Here is a 16,477-nt window from a genome sequence, read left to right on the forward strand (position 1 = left end):
TCTAGTTTTCCTTTTGTTCTTTACTACTTTTGCTAGAGTAGATGTAATTTAAAAAAAATAATAATGACGATTAGAAAAGCTTGTTTTTTATGATGTATCACTAGTGTGTTGTAATATTTTAAAATTATTTTAAAGAGTTTCTTTCATATTTCTTATGTAAATGTTATATCTTCCTCTGTCAATACTGGACAAAACCCTTTTTCAGAATTGGGTCTGTTGATTAAATTGGCAACATAATGTTCAGACTACAACAATGAGATATTCCACCATGGACAAGCCAATCTGTTCATATTGCACCAATTAGTTTTTGTGTTGTGTCTGTAGGCATGAGGCAACACTGAAGCCACTTTTCATGTTTGTTGTTGGATTGGAACTGATGAAGTTGATAATGTTGAGTAGATGATTGTGATGAAAACCTGGTTCTCCTATGCTTGTCTCTGCGAGTATACAAAGAAATGGCTACAGCGACAATGAGCTCTTCATTGTGTTTGTGTCCAGGGTAAACCAGGTATTCCAGGCAGTAGCGGAGAGGGGGGACCTCATGGTGAACCAGTAAGTACTGCCCTCTGATTGTTTCAACAAACCACACATTGTGAAAATGGACCTGGAATTCACTGTAGCACACTTTCCCCAAATCATTCAGATTGTTTATAAAGTTTTCACGAAGAAGAAACTGTCTGAGTTACAGAATATTTTTCTGAGGAGATCTGATGCTGATTGTCATCAGTAGTTGCACTGCTTGAGAGGGATGGAATCTCTCTGCATTCCTCATGTCTTAACACTCCACGCCTTCTAACTCCCCTTTTGGATTAATCTTCAACTTGATTTTGCTGGAAAACCGCCAACCCCTCAGGGACATCAAGAATGTCAAACAATCAGATACAAGTATTTATTAGGGTGAGCGTTCTCAATAAGAGCATGGTTTATGTTATGGGTCTCATCATGCTTTTGGCTGGTCTTCAGCTTTACTCCAGGCACACAGTTTTTTTTTTTCTCTACAGGGTTAAACATTTAACTGTATGTGGTTGTTTTGCTATCACATGCTAGAGTTTTGTATAATATTGCTTCTGGCATTTCATATCTGGATTTGACGAATACAGTAAGATAACAAGATTCCTGCATCAATAAGCTGTTTATAAGGCGTCTTATAATGGTTATTTTTCTCACAGGGACCCAAAGGCCCCCCTGGAGAAGCTGGACCTGATGGAGAGCAAGGACCTGAAGTACTTTTTTTTTTAATATATTTAATATTTATTTTTAAAATAATTGATCAAACTGATATAAATTTAAAAATAATTAATGCCTTTTTTTTTCTCTGCCACATATTTGTAGGGCAGGCCTGGTGCAGAAGGGGAACCAGGTCCTATGGGAGAGCCAGGTTTAAAGGTCAGTACAACCTAGCTATGCTTTAAACCTGTTTATACCTCTTACCTCTGCATCTTTGAAAATATTTTTCAATTCTAACTTCAGCCGCAATGCTCCTCCACCAATGTGAAAAGCCATAAACCTGCTCAATCAATTTGTAGCCTTGAGTGAACAGCAGTTGTGTTGCACAGCCCCTACCATAAGTATTATCTTAGATGCAAATTTAAGTGTGTTTTGCCCTTCAGACAACACTGGTTTGTATTTTGTGCCCCTGCAGGGTGATACTGGGCCTCTGGGATTTGAAGGAGAGCAGGGACAGGATGGGATAAGAGTGAGTGACTGCAAATGAAATCGAGCATGTTCATACATACGCTGATAACCTCTGTAATTAAGCACATTCTAGAATTGTTCACCCAAATTACAAAAAAAACGATTGATGAATGCACTTTCAATAATGTCTAATAATGAAGATTATTTTAAGCGTTCAAGGTTTTAAAGTTTTAGCAACACAATATTCAGATGGCTCATTTCCTCGTTTGGAACAGTTAAATCTGGATGTTCAGCTTTTAAAATTGTATTATTTCACAAATTACATTATAGCAAATGAGATATCTCAGAATTAGGGCCACTATCGATCTGCCATCGCTGAAAAGCTAACTCTTTCACAATTCGCCTGTGTTGAGTTTTACATTTTTATAGGAGTGAAGAGGTTTTTTTTAATGGTGTTATATTTTTAGGGTCTACCTGGTCCTCCTGGTGAAGATGGCCCTCAAGGGAAAGATGGACCCAAGGTAAACATAGCAAAACCATATTTTATGACAGAGCTTTGAAGTGAACTGAACTACTGACCTGTACTAATGATATCAAACTAATTGATGGGTGCCTCGTGGATCATTATAGCGAGCCTTCAGAAGGGCACGTTCTCTGGTTTTTCAAACACAGTTTAGTGTCCTAAGTTTAGTGTTAAAGAAAACAAAATGTTAACTCCAAGTCAATGTAACCAGTAGGTTTTGAATAATTTGAACTGATTGTAAAACCTAATAGGGAATAAAAATAAATCCACTCCATTCCAGCCTTAAGTTTAGTACCGCAAGTTGTCTGGCCAAAATACTTCTCTCTGTTTCTAATATTGACTTATCAAAATTATCACTAAACTGTCTCTCACTTCTTCGTTGTCTGCCTGTCTTTCTCTGTTTCTCTGACAGGGGGAACCTGGTGATAGTGGACCAATTGGAGAGCCAGGTGATAAAGGGGTAGAAGGAGACCCAGGACCCCCAGGGCCACCCGGAGGGCCCGGTAAACAAGGCTTTCGTGTAAGCGTAAAATATGTTAAAGAACTTTAAGTACCAAAGATAACTATCTTTGGCATTGCTGCATATATTGAGAAGGCCCACTACCACTCAATTAAAATAAAGCTAGAGTTGAGTGAAAGGTCAGGTAAATTCTGTTTCTTTTTTTTTTTTTTATCTTTTATAAAACTTCAGAATTTTTAATGTCTACAACCAGTGGCTCAGATTATGGCAGTCCTCATAACCAGTTAATGCCCCTCTGTCCCAGTAGAGGTCAGTCTTCTCTTCATCAAAAACTTTTTGCCACAGTGACAGAAAAACGCACTGAGGTATAGATTGTATAACTGTCTGATAACAGTGCGTCAAAGTTTACCAGATCCAGATCCGGATCTAGTTATGGATGTTGAGGGAAAGGAATGGGTGTGCACCTCAGGGCATGTATACAAAGCTCAATGCGAAAGCATATTGTTCAATTTACCGAAATGCAAGCTGATATATCTGACAAAACTTTTGAACATTGTGGACTACATGCTATGAACCACTGCTCTCAGATAAGATGCTCAGTGTTTTCTAAAGGTACATTTTTTTTAACCTTTGTATAATGCGGGTTATTTTCTCTGGTTACAATTAACAGATGTCCCCTAAACAGCTCACATCCAGATTAATGATAGATGCAATCCAGGCATGTACAAACAAACAAGTCTATGGTCTCCCCACATACAACTTAGACAGGTGTGCGGCAAAAAAGTTTTCTGGTGTACAAGGTGTTGTAATATAATGCTAAAGTGATTGAACCTACCCAGCTTGGTCTCGATATAGCTCGGCAGATTGTCTGAATAGAGCCTACAGTCGGGAAATACTGAAATACTAAAATTGGATGCCAATTTGATGTCATCTGCCAGTAGAAGTTGGTGTTTATAAGATTATTATAGATTAAATTATTAATTATTCAAATAAGATTTTTCTGAAGAATTTTCTTTAATTTATTTGAATTCATCTGTTACAGGGGCCAGAAGGAAAACTGGGACCTCCAGGAAACAGAGGCCGACATGGAAAGAAAGTAAGTATCTTGTTCATGGCCTCTTTCTAAATATAATGCAACACATTTGTCCATGTGGAACAGTGGCTGGGGGTAACTGGCAGCAGCATTAAAAACAAACAGGCTAGTATATATTTGTTGTTTCAAAAGGGGCTAGATACTATTGTTGCTATTTTTCACCCCTCAATGACATTTTGTATCTTTTCAGGGAGAAAGAGGCCCTCCGGGTCTTGCTGGTGAGACTGGCACACGAGGGGACATTGGCCAAGCAGGCGAGCCCGGGCTGAAGGGTGCCAGGGGAACTCGAGGCACACCAGTTAGTTCCTATTCTCTTTTTTGTTTCAAGTTGTGTATAAACATAACAAATTTCTGAATCTGATCAAGGGGTCTTCAGTTCCTGCTATGAGATTCAGCTCTGTCTGATTTTTGTTAAAACACAATGTTTGTTCCAAGCTTGAGAGACAGAAGAGAAAGACACAAACAAGGTCAAGAGGAAGTCATCCACTCTTTTCCTCTTTATAGAAAAAGAAAGCCACCTCTTTAGCAGAACCACTAAGCCCATGTTGTGATAGCTTCGGGGAAAAGATTTATATCCCTGTCAGAATACAATTACGGTCACAAAATTCAAATTGCACTTGTGTCTCTTTGAGGCCATATTTATATTTAGCAGAGTCAGAGGGAAAAAAGCAAAACAACACAAGCATTAGGGCTGATTTCAAATTTCAGATTTCTTGTGGTGTTTTCTGCATCACTTCCAGGGTCAGCCTGGAGTCATGGGAATAGAAGGACAACCAGGACTGACAGGCTACACAGTAAGTTTTTCCTACCTGTGGTTTTATGGCAGGTAATTTAAAGTGTAAATGTGCAAACACATATACACACACAACAAACGTTTCCCAACAAAGATTGCGATGTGATGATGTGATTATGCTGATATTCCTGATGAGAAGGTTTATTCTTACATAACAAGTGAGAGAACTGACTGAGTATTGGCTCAGTACATCACATTATTTTTTACAAAGTGGGATTTCTGGGCTACCCACGTACCATAACCAGATCCCCCAAAAAGAGTTGTTCTTGGATCATTCATCAAATGTAAATCTGTACTTGACTTAACTTGACTAAATCCTTCAAATGCAGATTTCAACTGGACAAAGCTATTGAATGTTTTTGCAATCTAGCTAACTCTCTTTTCCTACTAACCTTTTGTTGCACACCTGCCATGTGTTAGACATATCTAGAGTTTGAGTCTGGTGGAGAGAAATCTACACTATACCTGTGACATTTTTATTCCTCCTTACTCTTCAACATTAACTATCCAAATTAAACCATAGGGCAGGAAAACCCTTTAAACGTGCTACACAAATAAATACTGAAGACAAAATGGGACTATAATGAAGTCCACAGGTTCATTTCTCCAGGAAAATCTACTGTCTTATCAATACCAACAACGTCTGGTTTAGGGTTTCAAATTCTTCAAAATACATTTGTGAATGTATGTGTGCATGTGTACAAAGTCTCAGTCAGTCTTTCACTCTGCACTCTGGTTGTTGAGGGATTTCTGAGTCCATGCCAAAACTTAAATCCTGAAGTGACAGAATGTAAGAGCTGCTATATAATGAAATGTATTTATAGCAGCTGCTCTGATAAATATGCCGGCAGCCTCACGGTGAAACTCATGTTTCTCTGAGAAACATGCTGCTGCCAGTATGGCAGCTATGTTAAGTGCAATAATCAGCTTTTGTTTTTTGTAGGGTCACCCTGGCAAGCCTGGGCCCATTGGACCACCAGGTCCTAAGGGTGAGAAGGTAAAATAATAACCAGTATTTGAAATAGAATTATGTCATTGCTCAATTTGCAAATTGATTCTATGGGACATATATTTTGTACATGCATAGATGTGTATATGTATATATATATATGTGTGTGTGTGTGTGTGTGTGTGTGTGTGTGTGTGTGTGTGTGTGTGTGTGTGTGTGTGTGTGTGATCCTGCATTTGTTTGTTATATTCCAGGGTTACCCAGGCGAGGACAATAAGACCCCAGGACCACCAGGGCCCTTAGGTGAACCAGTAGGTCTTGCTTTCCTTTAAACTCTCCTTTCTGGTCGCTAACACATCTTGCTCTGTTTAATTCAAAGCGAATAAAGGTCAGACTGACACTGTGAGTATCCTGATTTTAGATGTAGATTTTGAGATCCTGATCCTTGTTCGCTGTCTCCCTCCAGCCATATTGTAGATAGTATATCAGTGTTTGTTTTTAAATCTGTTAATAATGTTTATGGACCTGGTTATCAGCCTTCATGGCTCAGGTCTGTTCATCGCAGGCTGAGCATTTTCAGAAAATATTTACATATTAGGGTAGAGTTCAAATTACATTGGTTTGTGCTCATCAATTATGAAATTATGACATTATGAAATAGTGGCTTCATGACAATATTATGATGGACACAAATCTCTCCAATCATTGGATGCATTAAATGCAGTGAATGTATAGAAAACATTACTGTTACTGACAAAGGAGAAGGATTTTTCCTCATCACTTATGTCATGGATTACACATTTTCCACTGCGCTCAAGAAAGCCAGGTCTAAACAGGAATAGCTAATGACCTGCCACATGAATAGTGTTGCATTAACAAGTTGGGACTGTACTCTAGTACTATTCCTTTCCATTGCAATTCTGGTAAAGAGCCAGACTCGTAGTTCACGTCCATAAAATGTGTTTCAATGCCATTAGCCCTGAGAAGTGAGTCCGTCTTTAAGCTGCCCGGCTATGTCAAAGCTTTCTGGATATAAATTAAGGCGTGTGTATACAACATGTGCATTCATGTGTGTGCATTTGTGTCTACACAGGGGCCCCCAGGAGAACGAGGAGAGCGTGGTGAACCAGGGGATGTAGGGTATCAGGTAGACAAAACCATTAAATCAACATCAGACACAGTAATCCACACTAACCCTCCCAGTCACCACGCAGAGAACTTGCCTTGAGCATTGTTGTTCATGCTATTTTGGTGCTCAACTGAATTACTGCTTTGTCCGATAAATCCGACCACACACGTTGGAAATACTTTTCTATTTCTCACGAATAGGGCTGGAGAAATTTGGAATTTTTCTGTCACTTCATGCCCTGCAGACACCATAGTCTTCACGCACATGCATGACGTTTTTCAGATCACAGCAATATACCATTTTGATGCATTATCATATTTCTTCTTTTCCGATTAATCAAAGTAGTTTGACACTCAAATTACCTATAACTACCCCTAACTTAAGATCTCTGAGCAAGTGCTGCCAGGTCCTCTTAAGATCTTACTCAAGTTTACCGAATATGGAGTAAATTACTTTTTAATAACTGTAAGAGTATTTTTAATACATTGTGCCAAGGACAAATCTTAGTCATTGAATACTCTACCTCATATTATGTTCCAAATTGTCGGATAATTTTGTGTAACTGTTGTAGGCTACACTCGAGTGCACAATTTAACCTCAGCTACAAAACTGTAGCTTGCTGCTGAACATGCTCCGTTGCAGTTTATGGAAACGGTGCTGATGTGAAACGTGGTTTTGCACATGATGTAATTCCTATAGTGGAGATGAGCCACGGTTGAAGTGAGCATGACATGTACATGTTACACCTTGTCGGGATCTGTGCACTGGCAGGGATTGAAAAGCACAGGAACAAAAAAAAAAAAACAAAAAAACATTTATATGTCAAAATTGTCCTTCAGGGCCATATAGGTATGCCTGGATCTCGTGGGGCTCGTGGACCACAAGGACTACCAGTAAGTCAGTAAACGTCTCTAGTACTGACATGTAACGGGGTATATACTTCAAGTATGGTTATACATGTTTTTGTCAAATACTTTATCTCTTTATTATTTATGATTTTCTTTATTTATAACTATCATACTGTTTTTTTACTTTTGTTTTTGTTTTATTATTTTATTTTTTTTTATTTTTTATTTTTTTGCTCTGTTCAGGGATCACCAGGTCTCCCTGGAGAAACAGGCCCAAAAGGAGAGACAGGACCTCCGGTGAGTCCATGTAAATTCTTTCTGTTGGCATATTAATGGGTGCATCTTGTCATTTGTACAATATGAAGAGGTATAAAATGGAAATGTTGCCTACTCCCTGAGATTATTGCTACTAGGCTTTTCTTTTTGAACATAATAGAGTGTTTACTCTCAACAAAGCTCCTACATTGTTCAGCCACTGGCAGCAGGGTTAGGATTGGTTGGGCTGGATTCGTACCTGAAGCTATGGAAAAATAAAAAATCCTTCTGTTTGCTGTCAGATTTAGACCAATAACAGACTTTTGGCCAAAGCACCATTTTCACATTTAAGTTATATCAGAGACCATCTGGTCAAAAAAGGCAGTTTAGAAAGCAACCACAGACCATGTCCATTCATGATTCTAGTCTTCTAAGATTATTGATGTTCATCAAATTTCCTTCCTTCTTTGCTTTTTGACCATTAAATTACTTGCATCATAAAATTTGAACCGTTTGCCTGAAAGCAGATATGTTTTGGTAATCGAAGCTCTCCTGAAATAACAACTTTTACTTTTATAAGTGTCAAGTAGTTTTGAATGCTTAACCTTGTCAGAGCCCTTCAGATTATATAACTTCCATTTCCCCTGTGAACCTCCTTAATCAAGTTTTTGAAAAGTCAAGTATTCACAGGTTTCCAGATACTGCTCACTGTCTTCCACATGTGAAACAGTCTGTATGCAAGGGTGATTTTATAACCATCAAATTCTATGGGAGTATTTCAGTTAATTTATTCATTTTGGCTGGACCTGAAACTGATTTTAAGCAATATGTTGCATGCAACATATAGACCCATCAATTTAGAAACGTCAATAAATAAACCATGCCTGGAAACCTTCATGTACTGCTGTATTCCTGTTTCAAATTATCTGCATTGGTTCAGAAATTGTTTAGGGGTTTTTCTCTTTGAATACTCATACATAAGTTATAGTATTAGGGCCAATGTAAAGGATGGTTTGGGATGGTTCCGAAGGCTAGATGGAGGTTTATGTGCTTTTTGCAGATTTTTTTTTTTTTAACCTTGTTCATCGTTTTGATAGCTGCCATGGCTTTAAGCAAGTAACAGAAACATAGTTTATGACTACTGTGTCATTAAGGATAATTCTATGTCATGGCATGTACTGCTATTAAGCACAATTTCCCACATTGCTCTTCATAAAGCTCATGTAATGTTTTGAAATTTCTACTCCTCAATGAGAGTTGAATGAGATTGTATAACCTTGTGTATATATATATGTGTGTGTGTGTGTGTGTGTGTGTGTGTGTGTGTCTATAAATGTGTGATTGTGTTCCTCCAGGGCTCAGCAGGAAAGAAAGGAGCAAGAGGGCTGACTGGAGCTCCTGGAATTGAAGTGAGTCTCAAATAAAACTACAATTAAATATATGTATTTCAGTCTGAAATAGCAAAGTAGTACAATTAAGAATACTTAAGAATAATTAAAACAACTAAGTAGTTGCTTACCCCTACAGGCATATATAAACTAGGGTGGACAATAGAGATAAAAGCTGGCAAAAAACCTAAAAAAACCCATCAGCAAATATTTTTGGTTGAGGTCTGCAGGATTGGAGATTTCAAAGCAGGAATTTGGAATATGAGTCTGTAAATTGCTCCCTGAGCTGAGTTACACTGTCATTTTCCAGGGACCAACTGGTTTACCTGGACTCGTGGGAATGAAGGGTTACCCAGGGCCAGATGGTCCCCCAGCACTGCCTGGTTTACCTGGACTACCAGGGAAACAAGGACGTCAGGTAATCTGCAACATCATCATACAGGCAGCCGTACATATCTGAATATATTTCCAAACAATTTAAATAACATTTAATGTTGATAGGCTATTGGAAAGTTAAGAAATTATAATCTTAAAGGTGCTTTTATGCTTGCTGCATATGTTGTTGTGTTATTTCAGGCAAGGGCAGTGGTAGAATATGTTCAGTATTATCAGTTGAAGACAATCTGGACTGCTAATAGCAGAGGAAAAATGCAACTAGAGACAACTGCTTGACGTAATTGCTCATCTTTGATTCATTATACTACAGCGTAGCTCAGGAGACACTGTACAGACCTCACTAGCCTCACTACTTTTATTTGACTGCATCTGATGTGCAATGCTTTACTTGAACTGTTACTGTTGTTTAATGTGTGTTGTTTTAAGACATGCAACAAAGGGTCATCATTATACCTTGTTTGATTTGATTGGGGGCAGCACAGCGGCGCTGTCGCCCCCCAATGAGAAGGTCATGTGTTCGGTTCGGTTCTACGTGGATTTCCTCTGAGTACTCCAGTTTCCGCCCACCATCCAAAGACATCATGTTTGGGTTAACTGGTGACTGTAAATTGTCTGTAGGTCTGAATGTGAGTGTGAGTGGTTGTTGGTCTCTGTGATGGACTGGTGACCTGTCCAGGGTGTACCCCACCCTCACCCAATGTGAGCTGGGACTGGCTCCAGCACCCCCCGCAACCTGGAAACAGGAAAGGGGTAGAAGATGAATGACTGTTGCCAGTATAAGATCATGATGACAGCATCAGATTTCTAGGCAAGGAATTGGTTTGATAAGATATGGATGGATGATTTGATTGGCTTCTTCTCATTGCAAAATATGAGGATTTTTTAGATAAGTGAGCAACCAGAGATTTGATTTGAGATTTCAACCATGAATATCTCAGCCCTTTACGACAAAGAGGTTGAAAGCCTTGACTAAGTGTTAAGTCTCTTAAAATACTTCATATCATAAAAAAAAAAAAAAACTTTTCTTGATTTTTTTTTTTCCCCCTGAGATAGCAGGTGTACTATAGCCAGCAGTCCGATTTAGTGTTTTTTATGGTGCTCTTTTCCTACAGAGCTCCCAAGGCTATCATGACCAAAGAGGGTAGCACTTGGGCAGAGGTTCAGTTTCACACACATATTTCCATTGCGTGAAAAATACAATGAAGCTTCTTTCTGCAACTGGTGGCAGACAGCTAAACCATTTAAAAGAAGAGTCAAGTGAAAATAGTTCTTATTAACAAGCCATTGTATTTAGTGATGAGCATAGAGCATTGAAGAAGGTAGGAATAGCATGAATGTAGGGACACTGCTAGAAATTTTGGATGGTGATAAAACCTCAACGACACAAAAAACCATAATCTATGTCATGTTTTTGGGCTCATCTTCTGTCCTTTAAGTGTGTGCGTGTTTGTGTGAGTATGTTTTTGGACGAGTTTGATGGATCAGCCTAAAATAATGGATAAGTGCGGGGTACCACCTGGACAGGTTGCCAGTCAATCACAGGGCCAACAACCACTCACACTCAGACCTACAGACAATTTAGAGTCACCAATTGGACTGAACCCACGACCTTCTTACTGTGGGGAAACAGCGCTAACTACTATGCTGCTGTGCTACCTGGAACTTAGGAATATAGATAGATATTTGCTTTTCCATATGCAAGAGCTTTCCAGCACCTGTAGGTTGGAGGTTCACTCAGTATACCTAAACCGGTATATTTTAAACCTGGCCCCAGACTTTCTCCTCATGATGATTGAGAAATGAAAGCTATAAGTGAGGCCATCACCCATTCACTCTGTTATTCCAATATCAGTCGTCCCCTTCTGTCTCACCACACTGCTGATGGAGCAGGAAACCTCTGTGGTTTGCATTGACATCCTGTCAGTCAGGAGAGGCCAGCAGACTTGAACACTGTGGTTTACAGCTGACTGTGCAACAAATTTAGTGTTTGGAACAATTGAAATAGATGTTTACATTGAAACATTATGACTTCGAAATCAAACATTAATTCATTGATGAACTACTAAAATTACAATTCTGCTTCACAAGTTCTATTTCTTATCTTTGTTTTTTAAATGGCTATGTGGTTGTTTACTCTGCCCGAAATTATTTTGACTTAGCAGGGTATTTAATAGGGGTGTGCCAAAAAATCGATTTAGTTAAGAATCGCAATTCTCATTTACTACGATTCAGAATCAATTTAAAATATCCTTAAATCAATTTAAAAAAAAATAAAAATAAAACAAAATCTGCAGGCTGTCTGCCTCCATTTTGTATACGGGACATGCTGACATCACCATATACATGTTTTTTTTATGTTTTTAATTTTTGAGAATTTAATTTTTAGCGATTTATGCAAATTTAACCCCTAGACGGTGGTTTAAGTAATGAAATATAGACAATTTCTTCAGTTATAACTGAAAACTTTAATGCTTCCACACATTTAAGCAAAAACATAACAATAAAACAATGAAACATATGTCCCACAACTTTGGTGGAAATATTAACTGTAAACTTTTTAATTTTCTAAAATCTTCTAAATGTGTTGAGCTCAGTGAGTGACTCTTGTTTGACTTAGCACTCAGATGGCCGCTTCACTGGTGGGGGGCGTGCATTATTAGTGACTCCCTTCAATTTTTCCAACAGATACATCCGGGCTGGTCTATGGTCCAATCTCTGGATGTCCCTGTTCTAGTGTTTGGAGGGAGGTCCGGTGTCTTGTCTTGTCTGATTTGGTCTAGTCTCTACTCTCTGCAAGGGTCCGGTCTCTGATCTGGTCTAAGTCTCTGGGGACGTCCCATCTCGGTCTAGTCTGGTCCAGTCCGGTGTTTTGTCTAGTCTAGTCTCTGGTCTGGTCAGACGAATAATCTAATCTCTACTAGTCTGGTCACCGTTCCTTGCTGTAGCCCAGTCCATTACCCATGACCAATTAACCAATTAACTTACACATGTGCAGATGCCCCCACAGGGAATCGAACTGCACCCTTCTTATTGCGGGGCAACATCACTAATCACTACGCCTCCGTGCTGCTCGGGTCACCAGGTACAGTTACATCAAGTCACCAATTAACCTAGACATGTTCAGGTGCCCACACTGGGAATCGACACCGCCCACTCCGCTCAAGTCACCACATTTATTTATTCATTCATTCATTCATTCATTCATGGGTAGGGGGGCGTGAGATAGTAAAAGATTCCCACCGCTAGTACTTAAGTCACTAAATTGCCTACACTCTTTTGTGTGTTCCCATGAGATGTGTCCCCGCCCCAACTCCAACTTTAGTTTGATACTGTAAATGCAAATAAAAATATGATAAAATATGATAACAATATCACAAAAAACAAACAAACAAAAAAAACCCATGATAGATCAGAAAAGGCTAGAAGACCTCAAAATTCCATAATATACCTTTAAATGCCCTCGTCCTTTGCTTCACTCTTCACACTTTGTCATACCATGAAATTAAAATAAATTTAAATTAAATTATTTCAATTTTGGAGAAAATATTACAGTATTTATACTTTTGATTTGTAGTTTGTCATTTTTAATTGACATTGGCATTAACTTTTTTGGCCTAAATTCTTGTCCATCTGCAGGGTCAGAGAGGTTTAGTGGGACAGGAAGGACTTGCTGGACGTCCAGGTCCCAGAGGAGAGGTTGGTTTACCTGGACTACCTGGAGAAAGAGGGCCACGTGGCCAAAAGGTAAAAAAATAATAGACCTCTCATTAATTCTTAAATATTGACATATAGAAACACTTTTTTAAATTGTACTTTTGCTTTTAATTCTTGACCTTTGTTGGCTCAGGGGGAGTCTGGTCTGCCAGGAGATAGGGGGCCAGCAGGAATCAGTGGCATGGAGGGGGCTACAGGTGACCAGGGCAGGAAAGGTGATCCAGGCGCCAAAGGACAACCAGTAAGTATATACAGACATTTATGATTTTTAAGTTCCATTAATAAACTTTATTTCAATAAACTGTGTGACATTTTAGGGATATTACAGTAAACTTTTATTATTCGCTGTAAATGTTTCTATGTCAAACATGTACAAGTCAACTGGTCACATAAAAATTGATAAACAAAACAGGTTTGTATTGCAAGATAAATGAATGGTAAATTATGTGGAAAATCTTATATCCATGTAAATTTTATTCTCTGTACCTCCATGATGTTCCTTTCTAATGTTAAATCTTCGGTTTCATTTTTCTTTCTTTTCATGTTCTTTCAATGTTGTGTTTTTAACACGTAATGTAATACCATTTTGAAGCCATGGTGGTAGGAGGCCTCTCTTAAATTGATACCATCCCAAGGAATGTTGTCGTTAAGGAGCAGTTTTATAACTGAATGTTTTATTCTTCAAGACTTTTCTAAATATAACTCCAGTGGCTTAGGTAGCCAATCTGTGGTGCGGTTAAAAATATGTGCATCTGACACTTTTCCACCCCGAGTGGAGTAACAAATTATGTGGGTGAGACCAGGAATGGATACATTGTGCCAAGAAAGGCCAAGTTATGTAAGATCGTCACACTCCGGATGACTAAAAAGAGGTGCTCCACTTTGCTTATGTAACTCCTCAAAAAGAATTATAAAGAAACATCATTCAATCCCTCAGCCTACCCTCCCTCCACCAGTTATCTCCATTGATGCTCATGAAACAGAGAGCAGACTCAAGCCCTTGGGTCAGATCGCCTTCCACTTTACAGTGAATAGAGTTTCTCGGCCAAAGTTGCCGGGCTGAAAGCAGAGCTGTCTAGAGGATGTGGATGACTGGCTGTACAAACATAATGTCTGCTACTCTGGACAACAGAGAGCACTCAGACACAGAGCAGGCTGCAGAGACCTAACGCCACAGTGCGTGTGTGTCTGGGAAGATGTTTGAATGCGTTTTGGGACCACTTTATATCCAGACACAAAACCGTTTGTATGCACCCCAGTTTACTGGAAATGGACAAAGACATTTTTAAAGACACAGTGTCTCTCTTCTGTATCTGCAGCATCTTTGTGGCCAAACAAATTCTTCATGTTGGTTTTGAAATCCATCCTAAATGTTGATGTGTTCTGTGAAATGATAATGCTCCTCTGTTGTTGTTGCTTGTAGGGGGAATCAGGAGATCTGGGGATGGTTGGTTTACAGGGCTTTCCAGGGCCAAAGGTAAGATACTCAACAGCTATCCGTCTCTTTCGTCTATCGTCCCTTTATAATGACATGTATCAACTGACAGGAGCTTTTTCCTCCCCCTTCAATTAGGGACCTCATGGTGATTTTGGATTTACAGGCTTCCCTGGCCCTAAAGGCCCTATGGGTACTGTGGTAAGTTTGATAAAGAGAGACGCAGTAGGCACACCACAGTGCTACAGATAAAGAAGTCAAAAGTATGGAGTAATATCAAAAGGAACATGACATTAAAAAACAAAAGTTCAGTCCTCCCCATTCCCCCCATTTAAGTACATGGGTGTACGTGCCTCTTTAATTGTAATGAATCCACTTCACCTAATGTTTTAAGTTAACATATTTACACGTTTTAACCATTCTCTGTACAAGGCCGCTTTTAATAATCTATGTAGACCTATTTATCCTCAATCATATGGTTTGTTTCAGGGATTCACTGGACCTGTAGGCCCTGAAGGAATGATTGGCCCGATGGGGAAACCTGTATGTTTCTGTTTGTGTGTGTTTGTCCGTAAATGAGAATTGCATAATGACAAGACAATTATCACAACAGAATTATCAGGAATGTCTATAGTTTTTGACATAAAATGCTGTGTATTTCATGTTATTAATCTTTTTGCAGGGGCTAAGGGGTCCAAGAGGAAGCACTGGAGAAATGGTAATGTCAGATTCAAACTTCTAAACTAAAACTGAAAACATTATGATTATTATGATTACTCTAAAATTAGATTCCGCACTCACTGCTGCCTCAAAGTAACTTGTGAGATTTTATTTATTTATTTTTTTTGGTCAATGAGGAGGTCATGACTTCTACATCGAGTTCAGTGTCAGTTTTGTTAGTGTGCCTTAGGCTGGAAGAGATGGCAGATCTCTATGGCTGAGTCACAATGAAAATGGCTCCTACTTTGTGTCTCCCAGAGCTCACTGTGGGGCCTTACAGTGCGCACAGACCTTGTATAAACACTGTAAAGGAAATGCCTTGTCAAAATGTTAGCATGGCAAACCTCAGAGCAATCTGCATTATTCACTTGCATATCCCCTCTCCCAGTCTATAATGTAAACTGTAGCAAGATTATCAGTTCAGGCAATTCACACCACCACACACCAAAACACTGTAAACAATGAACCCTTCTTCTAGCCTTTTACTCAGAAACTGATGTCAGCTGTGATGTCATGTATGCGCTTACTCTCACTTACAGTGGGGTCTAAAAATCTGAGACCACTTTTGGACTATTGTGCATGAAACCCCATGAACAGGACCTAATAAGGTCCAGCTGCTCCTGATGTAATAGCTTCCACGGAACAGAGTTTGGTCCCCGTTCAGCCAGAGGGGGCAGTGTGTGACTGCATAGACAGGACAAATCCCACTGCCTAGCAATGCAGCATCACACAGAGAGGTGATGAGTCTCTTCCTTTAGTCCCATTCTGCTCACTGTGATGCTAAATTATCTATTAGGCATCATTTCCGAACCTTTCCACGAGCAATGCAAAAGGATGTTGAAGAATTCACATAACCACTCAATCAGATGTCTACACACTTGTATACCTGTTAATAAATGTCCTTTTTTAGGGGCCCCAAGGACCACAGGGAAGTCCAGGACCCAGAGTAAGTGTTGCATACTCATTAACTCTCTGTAACTACTCTGTAATACTCTGTAACTGCTTTTTTGTTTTTTAATCAACAGTCAAATTAGATAATATTGTATGGCATTTGTGTTACTGTTAATCTTTCACAAAGGGGTTCTGACCCACATCATACTATAATGATAGCAGTCATATCACATCCAGCATCTGAATCA

At 39.1% G+C, this 16,477-nt stretch overlaps 1 protein-coding gene across 2 annotated transcripts in view; it reads left to right on the plus strand.

The window, feature by feature from the left end:
* Window positions 1–16,477, plus strand: part of col24a1 (collagen type XXIV alpha 1 chain) — a 71,926-nt gene that overhangs the window by 50,725 nt on the left and 4,724 nt on the right. For both annotated transcript variants that reach the window (XM_029499408.1, XM_029499409.1), the window contains exons 32-54: window positions 499–552; window positions 1,170–1,223; window positions 1,333–1,386; window positions 1,643–1,696; window positions 2,103–2,156; window positions 2,571–2,678; window positions 3,661–3,714; window positions 3,902–4,009; window positions 4,452–4,505; window positions 5,448–5,501; window positions 5,708–5,764; window positions 6,547–6,600; window positions 7,422–7,475; window positions 7,674–7,727; window positions 9,041–9,094; window positions 9,384–9,491; window positions 13,106–13,213; window positions 13,317–13,424; window positions 14,607–14,660; window positions 14,757–14,819; window positions 15,108–15,161; window positions 15,301–15,336; window positions 16,249–16,284. In XM_029499408.1, coding sequence (XP_029355268.1) covers window positions 499–552; window positions 1,170–1,223; window positions 1,333–1,386; window positions 1,643–1,696; window positions 2,103–2,156; window positions 2,571–2,678; window positions 3,661–3,714; window positions 3,902–4,009; window positions 4,452–4,505; window positions 5,448–5,501; window positions 5,708–5,764; window positions 6,547–6,600; window positions 7,422–7,475; window positions 7,674–7,727; window positions 9,041–9,094; window positions 9,384–9,491; window positions 13,106–13,213; window positions 13,317–13,424; window positions 14,607–14,660; window positions 14,757–14,819; window positions 15,108–15,161; window positions 15,301–15,336; window positions 16,249–16,284 — 1,488 coding nt within the window. The remainder of the gene's footprint in view (window positions 1–498; window positions 553–1,169; window positions 1,224–1,332; window positions 1,387–1,642; window positions 1,697–2,102; window positions 2,157–2,570; window positions 2,679–3,660; window positions 3,715–3,901; window positions 4,010–4,451; window positions 4,506–5,447; window positions 5,502–5,707; window positions 5,765–6,546; window positions 6,601–7,421; window positions 7,476–7,673; window positions 7,728–9,040; window positions 9,095–9,383; window positions 9,492–13,105; window positions 13,214–13,316; window positions 13,425–14,606; window positions 14,661–14,756; window positions 14,820–15,107; window positions 15,162–15,300; window positions 15,337–16,248; window positions 16,285–16,477) is intronic.

The sequence above is a fragment of the Echeneis naucrates genome, chromosome 4 (genome assembly GCF_900963305.1).
Source record: "Echeneis naucrates chromosome 4, fEcheNa1.1, whole genome shotgun sequence".
Classification (NCBI taxonomy): domain Eukaryota; kingdom Metazoa; phylum Chordata; class Actinopteri; order Carangiformes; family Echeneidae; genus Echeneis; species Echeneis naucrates.